This window comes from Lissotriton helveticus, chromosome 1_1 (genome assembly GCF_964261635.1).
Source record: "Lissotriton helveticus chromosome 1_1, aLisHel1.1, whole genome shotgun sequence".
Lineage (NCBI taxonomy): Eukaryota > Metazoa > Chordata > Amphibia > Caudata > Salamandridae > Lissotriton > Lissotriton helveticus.
Window position 1 is genome coordinate 2,078,926,010 of NC_136057.1, and position 14,299 is coordinate 2,078,940,308.

Genomic DNA, 14,299 nt, shown 5'->3' on the forward strand with positions numbered 1-14,299 from the left:
TTGATTTGGAATTTTATCTATAGTTTAAAAGGTAAGGCTGATGATGGGGCAGAGATCTTCCACTCTTTATCCTCTCCATCTTTTGTTTAGTTATTCTGCGGATCCAGATGTATTTCATAGTTCTTTGTTAGATGCGTAGGTTACCCCAATAGATATTTGAGAATAGTTTGTACTGATAATGGAGTGCCGGCATATCTGTGCAGTCTTTGTGCAGGTTTTTTCCTCGTCCTAAAATATCCATCCAGGACCTGCTTATGTCGACCAATAATGTCCTCAAACAGAATGTAATTGTATTATTGTTCTGCTCAGAAAAACAACGAGGTACATTTAGGGCAAGGGAAATGAGGATTGCATGATCCTACTTCTTTTTCCTTCATCTGCTTCAGTGCCTACTGGTATTGCGGACCTCGCAGAAGTAAAACATCTTGAGTGATGGGCTTTACTGGCCATATGTGTAGGGACAGTCCCCATGGACTGGGGGCACATAGCTCCTTTCAGTGCTAAATGAGCTCTGGACTCCTAGCCCATTTTCTTCATGGAATCCTACAGCATTTGCATTTGCTAATACAGGTAACTGATGCTCCCCCTCTGCTGTGTCAGATCCTGAGGTATTAAAACCCATGGCTTTTATCAATTTATTTAGAATGCTGTGCTGCAAAGTAAACCATTTTGTCTACTTATAAAACCTCTACTCTTGGGAAAACCTCTTTATATCTTGGGTGCACCCTGTCACTATTTCCCCTTTTTCCTCCCGGCATGTGAAACAGAATCTTTCTCCTGGTAAGCAGTTGATTACACCAGCTCTATTTTCACCCAAGGATTTTTGCTGTTTTTCTTTCTGTGGTGTTCTCTTTGCAATCTAGGTTGCTTATGCAGCAGTGTTTTTCGGGTTTAATCCACATGTTTTCTGTCACCAGCTGTTCATAGGAGCTGTCCAGCATAACCACTGCTTCTTCTGTTTGGGTAGTAACACGTCTGTGTATGCTTGCACTCTGTGAACTATCATCAGGACAAGATCCCCTGGCATCTGCTTTGTGTTGGTGGAGAATATGTGTGACCCTGTGTCACACTCCCCGGCACTAGGCCGATTGTTGCAGTTGTTCATAGAGAATTGTTCCCCACCTGGTGGGTGATATGCCAGACTGCTGTTGCACCTTGGAAGGGAGTCAGTTTATATGTATGTGATGCAGCTTATTCAGCGAGAGGTCAAGCATTCCTCCTTCTCTGGGTGTTAGTTACGTGAACAAAGCCTCCTGTTTGGTCTAGCAGATTGGGAGGGTTAGGGATGCTGCATTGGTGAGAGACATGCTTTCGCAAAAGAGGAAACAGTGGAGGCGATTCCTATCTTGTGCATAGTGCTGTGCCTGCACTCTTATGCATCCATTAAAACCTAGTGGAATGGGAAAAAGCAGAGGTACTACAAGGCAAAGGCCACTCTTGGATCCTGTCCTCCAGTTAACATCCAGAAGTCCTTTTAGGAATGCACTCTGACACCAAACAGCATTAAACCAAAAAATAAGCAAAACCTTTCTTGACCCTTCCACAAATGGTTAAGAGACAGGGTTCCATACCAGATATTCTGTTCAGTCCAAGACCTCTGGCCTTCCTGCATCAGGGAAGCTTTAGTATGACAAACTGTGCCAATCACAACAGGATCAGTATTGGGTACTTACTATCCTCAGGTGATTTACATTAGTCTACTCCATTTATTAGAGCTAAGTGAAAATTTTGGTAGAATGGAAAACTTCCTAGCTAATATGAAGGACATTTTCAATTTTATTGAGGACACAAATGCAATTATATTTCTTCATTTATGTTGTAGGCAATCCAATTAGTACATAGAAAGAAGGCCATGATTTATAGATCCAAATCAGACAGCAACACATTCAATATAACAATCTTAAAGAAACTGAACTCTTCTTGCATTTGAGTTACTCTCAGAACAAATTTGTATCCTCGATGGAAATCATGTGTGTGTTCTGTCTCTGTTCAGACAAGGAGAGTTTTTAAGTTTTTATATTACTATGCCACACATGAATGACAACATGGTTTTTCATATACATCTCCTATAAATGATGAGATTTTCCATTAATGTATGCATGTATTTTGTTACCAGATATTAAGAAACATAACTCTACCCAACATCGTTTCATGACTAGTTTATGAGGGTGGGAGTGACCGAAGCTTGTCCGCCATAGAATTGCAACTTTTCTTCAGGTTAACTTGGAAATGTTTCATTCTCTGACAGGACTAGTCTTCAGGTTTATGAATAAACAAAGTTTACTGACAACCAAAGAAGCCACTCCCACGCTTAGCTTGGAAAAAAAAACTTTTTAAAGGTTGATTCCATGGACCAGTCCGCTGCATTCTTAATATCTTCTAGTTGGCCTCCCAGAGAAAACTCTAAATAGGCCATAGCCCATTATGCAAAATGGGCCCCAAAATGAAGACCTCAATCCCGATTCTCCCATGATCCACTGTATCCATCTTGCCGTGTTGGAAAAGATACTGGTTCAAAAGGATTCCTAATGGAAATCAATAGATGGCGGACTCCAGGTGATCTGACCTCATCTATCAGCTCCTCATTTCAACCATTTTGTAAAGGAAATTCAAAATATTGATCACCTCGGTCCCCACAGGATCACAGCTCTGTCACAACCACCAATTGGCCTCCTGGGCGAACTGTATCTCTTAACAGTGGTTTCTGATTAGGCCTACTTAATAAAGTCTGAGGCTTGGAATGAAAGTCCCATGATTTCCCAGTGGCCGCGGTAATACTCTGCAGTGTAAAAATCCCACCATGACTAATTGGTACCAGTGGTTCTGATATCCTTCAGAATATTGGATACAGAGGAACAAGGATTGGGAATCGCAAGAAAGTTGCAGGAGAACGGGAAACCGAACTTGGGATCTCAATAACAATCACTTGAAAAAAGCCTGTCTGTGCTAACAATCTTGTGATCATTGAAAAGGGTGGGAAATCACAGTTCTGCACCCTGCCTCTCATTGAGTGAAAGCATCCTTAAGTCTGTGACTTCAGTAAGAAGTGAGGAAATTTCCAATGTGGAGGATAAGATGAAAGTATACAAACCCTTAGTTGAGTTTCCGCAGCTTGATAACTGGACGATGGGTCTTGTCCTTCTTGCGGATCAAAAAGAGATTGCTCATGAACCCTCCTGGATGAAGGAGGGTGGTGGAGAAGTGTGACTCACTGGTTAGAGGAGGCAGACCTGGAAGCAGAGGTCAGCCCTGGACTAGGGTTCAATTCCCGGCTCAGCGGGGTCTTGAGTCCTAAAATGTCCATGGACTCGACAATTCTCGCTCCGGTGCCTACTTGATTCACGGGTTCACACTCTGCGACTCTGGGCAATAGCTTGCTTAATCTCCACAACGGCCCCTCGCGGCGGGATGCCTGGCTTTCACCTTGTGGATACTCTGCCGGGGTTATCTCACAGGGGAATACCAGGACGGGTTCCCTAAGCAAGCGCTTAGAAACCGCTCGGTGATTGGCGCTATATAAATTCCTGTACATTTACATGAAGGGCAGTACACACTATGGCCCCTGTCCATAGTAGTCCCTGTACCTCCTGAGTGAGAAAGGCCTTTGTCTGCCCCTGAAAAAAAGAGCGGTCTTGGCCTGAAAAGCTGAAGGGAAGTTCTTTAGGTCTATTGTTTGTAAGACCCATGCATCTCTGGGTATTTGCTGATACCCATGAAGGAATAAACCCAGCCTTCCTCCCACTTTTGGTGAGGGAAAAGGTTTCTTTATCTGAGAGTCCTCCTATCAAGGGACGAGATGGTGGTGACAAATTTTCCAAGGTCCTTTATGAAGGGATCTCCGAAGAGACCCCTCATGTCCTGCGTTTGAAGTTGTTAACTCCCCTAGACTTGGGGTCTTTCCTAATGAGTCAGCTGTGGCATTCTGTTGTAAGGGCACTGTTTCAATTCCCCAAGAAGCAGATCTCAGACTGTGGTCAACCAGAGAGGATATTTGATGTTATCATATTGAAAGTCTCTTTGGCCTTCTCAGTCGGGTGAAGGTTTTTTTTCTTTGCCCAGAAGCTCTTCTTGATAAGCTTTCCTAGAAGAGTCCTTTAAAAAGTGAGCTGGTAAGTCGCCATCTCCCATCTGTTTCGGAGGTTAGGTGGAACTTGCCCTCAAGAAAGGGTCTGGAACAGTTCACCCTGAGGTGGCTTCTCACTTCCTTCTCTAGAGTTTTGTGTAAGCTGAGGCCAACATTTTGTACTACTTCATCAACTGGAGTTTACTCAGAGGAACAGTGGTGGTATATGTTTTCTGCTTACAACATATCCAGTCTCCTTGTCAGATGGACCTGCTGGGGTCCTGTCATCTAGCCTTGGACGTTTGGCCCCTGCATCCAAGCATTTAGTGCTACTTTCATACTCATCATCAGGAATCCCTGAACCATCCCCAATATTGGGGTCCACAGTGCAATAAAATACTCCCAAACCCTCTTGAAGGGTTGCAGACTCATCCTCTGCAAATAAAGGCTTGACAGCTAGTCCTGGATTCTTAAATTAGGGCTAATTACAAATTAAAAAAGAAAAAAGAAAACCAGGATGCTAATGCTCAACAGCTCAGGACCACTATCAGCACTGTTAACGTTGGCTGTCTACTGCCTGGAACAAGAAGATGAAGGGAAAAAGCATTCTCTCTCTCCCCCCCCTTTACCTCCTAGTGGTCTGGAATGCCACAGCCATCTACAGCTCAGTCTCGGTGTCCTGACCACTGATAGGGATGTGCACTAGCTAGATGACACGCCACCACCAGACTTGGGCTGGCCAGAGTGCTCTCTAGTCTGCGGGGCACATTGGACCGCCCCCTTACAGCCATAGGATGCTTGCGGGTGAAAAGGCTGCAACAAATGGGGAAAAATGAGCACACAAGAAGCTGAGAGCGAATCATATTAAACAGTAAAGTGCAGTGTAAGCCCTCAATTCCACCTAACAGATATGTAACAATGTGTCTGGCTGCTGAGCAGCAAAGAAAGAGCAAATGCTGTTTCTTGAAGTTTGTTATATTGGATTTCTTACTGCCTGATTGAATGTGGAACTAATGATTTTTATGTATGGGCTCATGGTATATGTAGTCCATCATGGTAATATGGTGTTACAGTTTTGTTGGCTTACGAAATGAAGAAAGAAAAATGCACAATCGTTACCTTCTGTCCTAACATAGAATTTTGGAACTCTTTCTTTTCCACCAGTGGAGTGGAATTGAGCCGTTGCTTTTAGAGCACTGTGAGTGGTCAGGCGGTATATTTAACCGCATGCGCGCTAGCGGTTTTCCTGCTGTGCGCTGCGTTTTCTTAAAAGCCGCGTTACATGACGAGCTCAGCTCGTCATGAGCGTACGAGTGTCGTAACTCATGACGAGCTGAGCTCGTCATGAGCGTGGAAGTGGTTAATTTAATGTGAACTGTATGAAGATAAATACATTCTCTGGACCAGTCACAGTAAACTTTAAAACATCTTCCCCTACATTGAAGACATTATACTGTGCCTGACATTAAGGGTAGTCCTAGTACCGTATCAGGCACTTGCTACACAGATCCTAGGACCGCCAGGGACCGGTCAGTGTAATGAATGCATTGTAATTACTATTGTGGTAATTACATTGTCTGACCTCTGGCAGTGCTGGACAGTACAAGTACTCTTGTTCCATGGATTCCTCCATAGGAGGGACGAGGAATTCATGGTCTCCAAATCATATCATTTCCATTCTTCATTTTTTTCAATCTGAGACAGGCGGATTCGAAAACAGATGGAATAGCGGAATTGCCCGAGATTTGCAGCCTCTTACTGCTGATTGAAAAGTAAGGATTTTGGCCACCCATACTGTTTATATTCGGTGGCATATTCTAGTTTTTTTTATTTCTCTGGCAACCTCAGGGGAACACTTTCTAGCAAGGTAAAGTTGCCACTTTTCAACTTCCCATTATTTTTTTTATACTTGGAATTTTCAATTTTACCGAAAGCATAAATAAAAAATACACCTCCTGGATTATTTTGGTGAAATTTGCACTTTATCCAAATATTTTAGAACTGGTGTTAGAATAGTAAAATACTCTTGCAGCATCCATAAACCCCTCAGCTCTAATGCGGGGACTAATGAAGCAAAGAAACGCCATTTAGGTTGGACTGAACATGCTGCTAGTGTTGGTCAACATTTTCTGTTATCATCGGGCTGCTGCTTCCCACTTGTAGGTGTCTTGTTTCTTTTTCTACTGTGGCTGAGTGGGTGTAAGTCGCATAATTTTCTGTCCGTAATTGCACAAATCTATTATAGCAAGAAGACACGAGGAGAATATCCCAGCTTTTGGTGCTATTTCTTAGCTTAACATGAACCCTCATGTCCAGAATGGACCCGAGGTTGCAGCTTGTGCTATGAAAATGGCGCTAAATGCAACAGAACACAAACAGCAATAGCCACTTGCGGTCGCTAAGTTTGTTGTTCCTGTGTGCCTGCTGTAAAATTTGTGTGCCAAATTACTCATAGTTGTGTAATTTTGTGGCAAAACAAAAATACGAAACTACTACTCACTCTGATTTTTCTGGAATAATTAAAACTTCTCCCAGGCCGAAATAAAATCTATTCATATAAGAAATAAGAACTCCAGGTGCCTAATGAAGGGGTAGGTGCATTTTTATTACTCGAGCCTTGCAAATACTCTGTGATGTCTGTTATCCTGTTTGTGGTACGAACAACATGCCTCTGCCCTGTGACACCGGGAAAAACCTGGATTGACTAACATAAAATAATGCTAATTTATTGACTTCATTGTTTCTGTTCTCAGTAATAGATGAAACTGTTTTATTCAAATCTTGTACACTCGGACATTCATCATATTTTTCAAGCTTTTCTTTGCAAGAAATGTGTATGCGAGTTCTGAAACGTGCAGCAGATGGATGTGGTTACACATGAGTGTCAGGAAATGGTTAGCAAAAGTACGTTTGGACGCTGCCGTCTATTTTTCCTGCAATTTCTTACCATTTTCAAAAATACCCTGTTTACTGAAATGCAATTATTTGTGACCTAAACATGTGTTTTTTCCTCAAATATTATAAAGATATTATGAACTGGATTCTGGAAAAAGCCTACTTGAAAACCTGAAAAATAAGACCATAATTGAGTATCCAACCTTGCATGTGACATTAAAGGAATTCAAGAAAGATTTTGTGGTCCTTGGCCAAGGTAAGCATATTTAGTTTAACAGAATGTTGTCTTTTGCCACATAAACATAATCTAGGTACACAGTGAGTATTGTTGATGAGAATCTGCTTTGTTGTGGATTTTCCTCTGCATTTTGTAAAATATCAAGCCAGTTCTTCCTCTTTGTAGGTTATATTTCTAAATACGATTAGCCTGTTTATTCATACCTTTGCCGAGCCTTCCGGTTTATGCTAAAACTGTTTACTAATCTGATTTTGCCTTATAAACATAAAGCTTCTGGTAATGTAAAGGATAATGAATTCCAGGGTTTCTGCTATCCTCAACCGTGAAAACACTTAAGGAAAATTGGATTCTTAAGAATGATGTCATCTGATATTCGGTTTGCACCATAAAACATTTAAGTAATTTCATTGAATTCTCTGTTCATAATTAGAAAACCCCCACACACATGCTGGTTTCCTCGTTTCTATACTCTCACAATCAACTGTCATGCCACAGTATCTGTTGGAAGGGGCACTGTACAGGACAAACGTAATCGTTTAACTTTAAAAGGTTTGTTTGGCACTCATTTTAAATGGTACATCAGTAACATAAACATCCAGAATTAAGTTGGATTCGACATTCCTTTGACAAATCTATTTATCAAGAAACAGCTGTTTCATCTTTACAGCCATTGTTTGCAAATTGTTTGAACCTGTAATGATTCCACAGTGAAGTGACTCTTCCATTTGGAGCACATCACATTTGATAAATACTAATATTATAATGATGAGCCAGTATTTCAAGGATAATTTCAGGTAGTTACCGATCGATCCTTTTAACATTTGTAGGCCCGACCTGCGCTGTTGTGTCTAATGCAGATTTTCTTAAGTCACATACAGCCAGATTCATCATTGTCCCGTTTTGCGAGTCCTTAATAGCGAATATTAAGGAATCGCTATTAAGGACTTGCAAAACGGGATTCATGTAGAAATTGCAAAGAAAATTTCGATTCCTACATCTTCCTTATTTGCGATTAGCAAATTGCTAATCGTAAATAAGGAATAACTCCCCATTCATTCCTATGGGCCTTGAATGGGGAGTTATTCCTTATTTGCAATTAGGCCCATAGGAATGAATGGGGAGTTATTCCTTATTTGCGATTAGCAATTTGCTAATCGCAAATAAGGATGCGATTTCAAGGGTGCCAGGGGTGTCCAAAGGACACCCTGTAGCACCCCTGAAATGAAAATGTAGACTGATGTTGCGCACACACATGTCCAAAGAACATGTGTGTGTGTAACATAAAACTTAGAAAAATGCACTAAAGTGCATTTTTCAAATTTTTTGCTATTTACCACGAAGTCAGACTTCGCGGTAAGTAACGGCCAAAAATTGCGAATTCGCAATTTAAAAATGGTAAATGAATTGCATTTAAGGAATCTCAAATAGAGATTCCTTAAATGCAATTCCTCGCACTTTTGCAATTTTGCTATTAGCGATTTTTGCATTTGGGATGATGAATCCCAAATGCAAAAATTGCGCTCGCAAAGGGCCAGATTCTGAGAATCTGGCCCTTTGCGAGCGCAATTTGCAATTATGAATCTGGCTGTTAATCCGTTCAGTTTGCACTAGTTGACAAACTAACATATGTATTGTATCCTAAAGACACTCAAAGTGGCAGTTCTGTGATGCCTCTGTGGCACTTGTGTATACAAAAATTTGAGAACTTGTCAGAAGATGTCTTTGCCTAATCTATTAATGTTCACATCATAGGTTGGATTTGAATTCTTTACAGAATAAAAATAATGGTGCTTTTTGTTAAAGGTTTGGTTCACTTTCTTTGCTAATGTGTTAATCTTGAAAGCCTGTGTATACAGATTCTTATCAGGTTATCTTTGTTCAAGATATCTCTTTCTGGAATTAAGTAAAGTCAAATTCCCAGTTGAGTGTGCAGAAATTCTTCTTCTCTGAAAGACATTGAGCAGCATGGCCCTATCTATTTAAATTAAAAAAATACCAATGACTGGAATAACCAATCCTTCAGTACTATTCTGTTATTTTTGTAATCCTAGAAATGATTTGGGCTCCTCCACACCACCTCCAGTGATGCAGTTTCCGCACCGACCTCTTTCTTCACTACCAAAATTACCACACTACAGTTTAACCTCACTCATGCCGCCACTCCTTAACAGGTCCCTAGTGATTCATTTTTTATCTGAATATTCAAGTAAGTTTGATTCCAGTCACTGTGGGTGAAGGTACCAGGATATTCACTAGTCTTAGGCCTCTCCATCACTATCAGATAGTTGCAATGCTGAAATGTTCAGACTATGTAATAATGATCTTATTTACATGTTTTTTATAGTACACTGGGACATTGAGCTACTAGAGTTCCTTTTATTCAAATACAAAGTGCTGGTACATAAAACATTCCGCAAAATGTATGTATGGATGTAGGCTTAGGAAATCCGGGGGTTGACAAGAGTAGTTCTCAGTACTTCCTGGTGGTGAGGCAAAATGTTTGAGAGCGTTTACTTTGGGGAGGGAAAAAACTGAGTGAAGCATTTATGTAGATACATTAATCCCAGATGATTAAGCTAGGGATGAATTAAGGCAACCTGCCTGGCATACTACAGGCAAGCCACTAGCCTACCTTCCCACAGTGGTCAATTCTCAGGCTCCTACCCGCTTAAAACCCATCAACCTCCTTAATGCTTCTCAGTCGGATTCCAGGCTTTTCATGGGAACCACTTGCTCCTTAAAGAACTTTGGAGATGAGATAGTAACTACACTAGACCAGAACCGGGAGTGTGAGTTAAATGGATTGACATGTTGGTCGCCTTTATTGCAGTAGACCATGATATCGACACTCTGCAGTTAGTTATTTCTAAGTGAAAATAGTTCTCTTCTACAATATCACAAAAGGTGTCTCAGGATTCTTCTTGATTTCCAACCTCTTCAGTGCCTATGTGGCAATCTCTCAATCCTCCTCAGTAATTGCAACATTGGCTACCACCTGTACCCAAACAAAACCTATACCCAAGCCAAAATACTGAAGGATTGGGCAAATAAACAAGCTATCTTTGACTCCCACTTACTAGTGCACAGATGAATGGATAAACAATTGTCAGTGGCCTCTACGAAACAAAATACAATCTTGCTAGTAGGCCACATATTCCTACCCAATCCGGTTTGATTCATTTTCCACAGTGAATATGTAGTTCTTTACCCAGGGTTTTTGTTTGCATCTGAATTGTCAATCTGAAAGAGACACGTTAGTATTAGATTCCTTACCTTAGAATATCCCCAGGCGTCAGACTGGATCCGGAAATTTTTGCGTAGCAGTACCCTTGCGCGTCGGTAGGTGTCGTCTGCGGCTCCGCGTCCTTCGTCGTGGGTGCCGTGATGACGTCGTCGGAGTACTTAGACGACGTCAGTTCTTCTTTTTTCCGCGCCAGCAAGCGCAGATCTGGAAAAAGCAGTAACCCTAGTCATTTTTTGACTAACTTTTTGATCATTTTTGATTGTTCTCGAAGTCTTTCGACTCCGACGGTGCCGTAGGGATGCCCGGCTTTAAGCACTGCGATGATTGCGACCGACTGATGTCGGTCACGGATCCTCACCGCGTGTGTTTATCTTGTCTCGGCGTCGACCACGACGACAAGGCCTGCTCCGACTGCCGGGCCCTCTCTTCGAAAGCCAGACGGGAGCGGTCCCCCAGGCGGCTCGAACTCCGGCAGTCGGTCCCGCGCCGCGAGAGGTCCCGATCCCATGGGAGGTCGAGGGACAGGTCGCGGGCTCGGAGCCACCACAGTTCCGAGAGTAGGCGGCACTCCTCCGGGTCGAAGTCGTCGTCAGGTAAGCGGCACAAGAAGTCCAAGCGGCGTCATCGCTCTTCGGACTCCCCCCGACGCTCGCGCGATGCGGCCGGGGGTTCGGGTGACACCACCCACGCGGCTCTGACGGAGTCGCGGGCGCCGCGTCCAGCCCCATACCCTACGGTCCCTGGGCTAAACGCGACGCCGGAGGAGGTCGAGCGCTTCCTCATGGCCATGAGGAAACTCTCTCCTCCGACGGGCTCCGCGGCGCCTTCGGGCCCAGCGGACCCCTCTGGGGCCCCTAGCGGGTCGGGGGGATCTGCCCCGACGCCGTCGGGTGCTTCGGCCCAGGCGCCGCCGACGCCTTCGGGCCCGGCGCCGCTGTTTCCCGTTATCCCGACGCCGCCGGCGCCTTCGGGCCCGGCGCCGAGGGGTTCAGTTGTTCCGGCGCCTTCGGGCCCGGCGCCGCAGGATGCCGCTGGACCTCCTTCGGGATCTAGTTCGTCGCCGGTGGACCTTACGACCTCCCCGGCGTCAGACCCTCAGGTGTCGCTCCAGACGTCGTTTGGAGAGTTTCACTTCTATGAACAGGCCCCATTAGTTGAGAACCCTGAGTTTCAGGAGATGGGTGATGCAGAGGACTGGGAGGGGTCTGAGGACCCTCTGACCAGGGAGTGTCAGTCTCATGAGGACTGGACAGGTGACCTTGGGGATGCCAGTGGTCTGGACACTTCGCCGGACACTGGCTTTGTCTCCCCTCCTACCGTGGCTTCGGAGGAGGGGGCAACATATAGTGTGGTGCTGATGAGGGCTGCCAAGGCCTTGGGCCTTGAGCTCCCCGTCGCGGCCGTGAGGACTAACCTCCTCACTGAGGTTCTTAAACCGCAGTCAAGCTCGGCCGAGCCTCTGCTGCCCTTTAATGAGGCCTTGACCGACGTTCTTCTGGGCACTTGGTCCAAGCCCGCTACGGGTTCGCCCGTAGATAGGAACGTGGCCAGACGCCACCGCCCAGCCCCGGCGACCCATGTTTCCTGTCCTCCCACCCTACCCCCGAGAGCCTGGTCATCCAGGCCTCCAATTCCCAGACCGCATTCCCGTCGGCCCCGCCGGACAGGGAATCCAAGAGGTATGACCAGTATGGGAAGAACATCTTCTCATCCCTTAGTCTGGGCCTGCGGTCTTCCAACACCGCCTGCCTCTTGGGACGTTACACCCACTCTGTGTGGGATAAGGTAGCGGAGGTGCTGCCAGAGTGTCTGTTGGAGGTGCGGGCCAAACTCGGCCAAGCCCTTGTGGAGGGCCGGGATGCAGCCAAGTATTCCATCAGGTGTGGGCTGGATACCACCGACTCGCTAGGTAGAGCGATGGCAACGACGGTGGCGGTCAGACGCCACGCCTGGCTGAGGTCCGTTAACTTCTCGGCAGATGTCCAGAGCACACTCATGGACATGCCGTTCGATGGCCGTCGCCTCTTTGGCGACAAGGCAGACCATGCGCTTGAGCGCTTTAAGGACTCCAGGGCTACGGCCAAGTCCTTGGGCCTCTCGGGCCAGCGCCAGCAATCGGCTGCCTTTCACTCCTTTCGTGGCCACGGAAGGGGTGCGCCCACACGCGCCGCCAGCCACGCTCCGCAGGGCAATACCCAACGCGGTGGCGGCCGTGGGAACCGCCGTCCGGGCGGTCGGGGGCCACGGCGAGGTCAGTCCACACCTTCCCCCGCAGTATCCGCCTCAAAACCCTCCTAGCCCGTGCTTTCAGGCCCATGTGACGCCAGTGGGGGGCAGGGTTCGCCATCACCACCTCCACTGGCGCACTGTCACATCGGACAGGTGGGTGCTGCAAATCGTCCGAAGGGGCTACTCCCTCCCCTTCGAGGCGACTCCTCCAGCCATGCCATCGCAGAACCACCGTGTATCGGGGGATCATTTGCGACTTCTGCAGGAGGAAGTTACGGCCTTCTTGGCCAAGGGGGCCATCGAGCGCGTTCCTGGGCCAGAAGTAGGGTGTGGTTGCTATTCCCACTACTTTCTGGTACCTAAGAAGGGCAAAGGGGGCCTACGCCCTATCTTGGACCTACGGAACGTCAACGGCTTCCTCCGGAAGGAGAAGTTCAAGATGCTGACACTGGCTCAGGTCCTATATACAAAGTTAGGTAACAGGTTTAAAGGGCGCACTGCAAAAAGTAAGGCCAAAGTACAAAATAGGACAAATTACAGTAGGTGCTCTAAAGCAAGAGTGGGAGGTTACCTCACTCCCCCAAGATTCAATGAGCAATGCTCTGAATATGCAAATTCAAATTTCTTGCCGAGCACTCAAAATTGAAAGTGTCTAGATTCAAAGTTCAATCTGAAGTCTTTAAAGTTGCAAATCCATCTTCATACAAATTCAATTCGAACTCGAGAGTCTCAAAGTACATACGTTGATATCAGTCTTATTTCAAATCAAAACGCCAAAGAACGTGAAGTTGGTCCTTTTATTTCCAAATCACAACAGGTTCTGCAGCCTTATTTTCCAAATCACAATAGGTTCTGCAGCCAACACGTGTTTCGTCAGGCATCAATCGTATGCCAAAACAACTTCCTCAGGGCTGCATGCCAAAACAATATAAGAAAAATATATAACAAAGCTTATTCCATAAATATAAATAATTTCACTGTCAGAAAATTATTTAAACATTTAGATCTAATCACCGCCTAAGTGAAAGAATAAAGACAAAGAACCATAAGTGAATAACAAGTATAGCAAAATCCAATATAAATAACGTGACTCCCGGTGTCAAAGTTAGAACCACAAAACATTCAGTTTTATAGCCAAATCCATAAGTATAGAAATAATATTTACCTATATTAAGTAGATCTCATTTCAGTATAATCAAAATTGAAGAATATAGAAAATGAAAGTAGAAATTAAATCTGGAATGACATAAGGTAACCCTCAGTCCAGACACCAAAACCTGAGCCCAACAAGAAAACCTCTAAATTCATCCTATTCTAATATTTAGTTCTATACCACACTTATTTGTTATTCTGTGATTGTAAAGTTATTTGACAAAAGTATAACTAAAAACGACAACCTTCCGTCCTGGTAGCAAACAAAATGTAATATTTCTGAAAGTGTTTTACCTTGTATCGGTTTCAAAACCCGAATACCAAATTATAGGTCCAATCAGATCGTCGTCCCAAAATCAAAGTTCAGTATCTATGACAATAAGACACCACATCAGTCTATTACTTCTCTCATTATATTGCCCAACTATCAAAAATTACGAACATTAACTTACCCAGTATCTGGGCACAATCGTAGCCG

General features: G+C 44.6%; 1 protein-coding gene across 1 annotated transcript in view; it reads left to right on the forward strand.

Annotated features, from left to right (window-relative positions):
- Window positions 1-14,299, forward strand: part of ZNHIT6 (zinc finger HIT-type containing 6) — a 360,433-nt gene that overhangs the window by 308,684 nt on the left and 37,450 nt on the right. Inside the window, exon 9 of the mRNA XM_078645491.1 lies at window positions 7,090-7,214. Coding sequence (XP_078501617.1) covers window positions 7,090-7,214 — 125 coding nt within the window. The remainder of the gene's footprint in view (window positions 1-7,089; window positions 7,215-14,299) is intronic.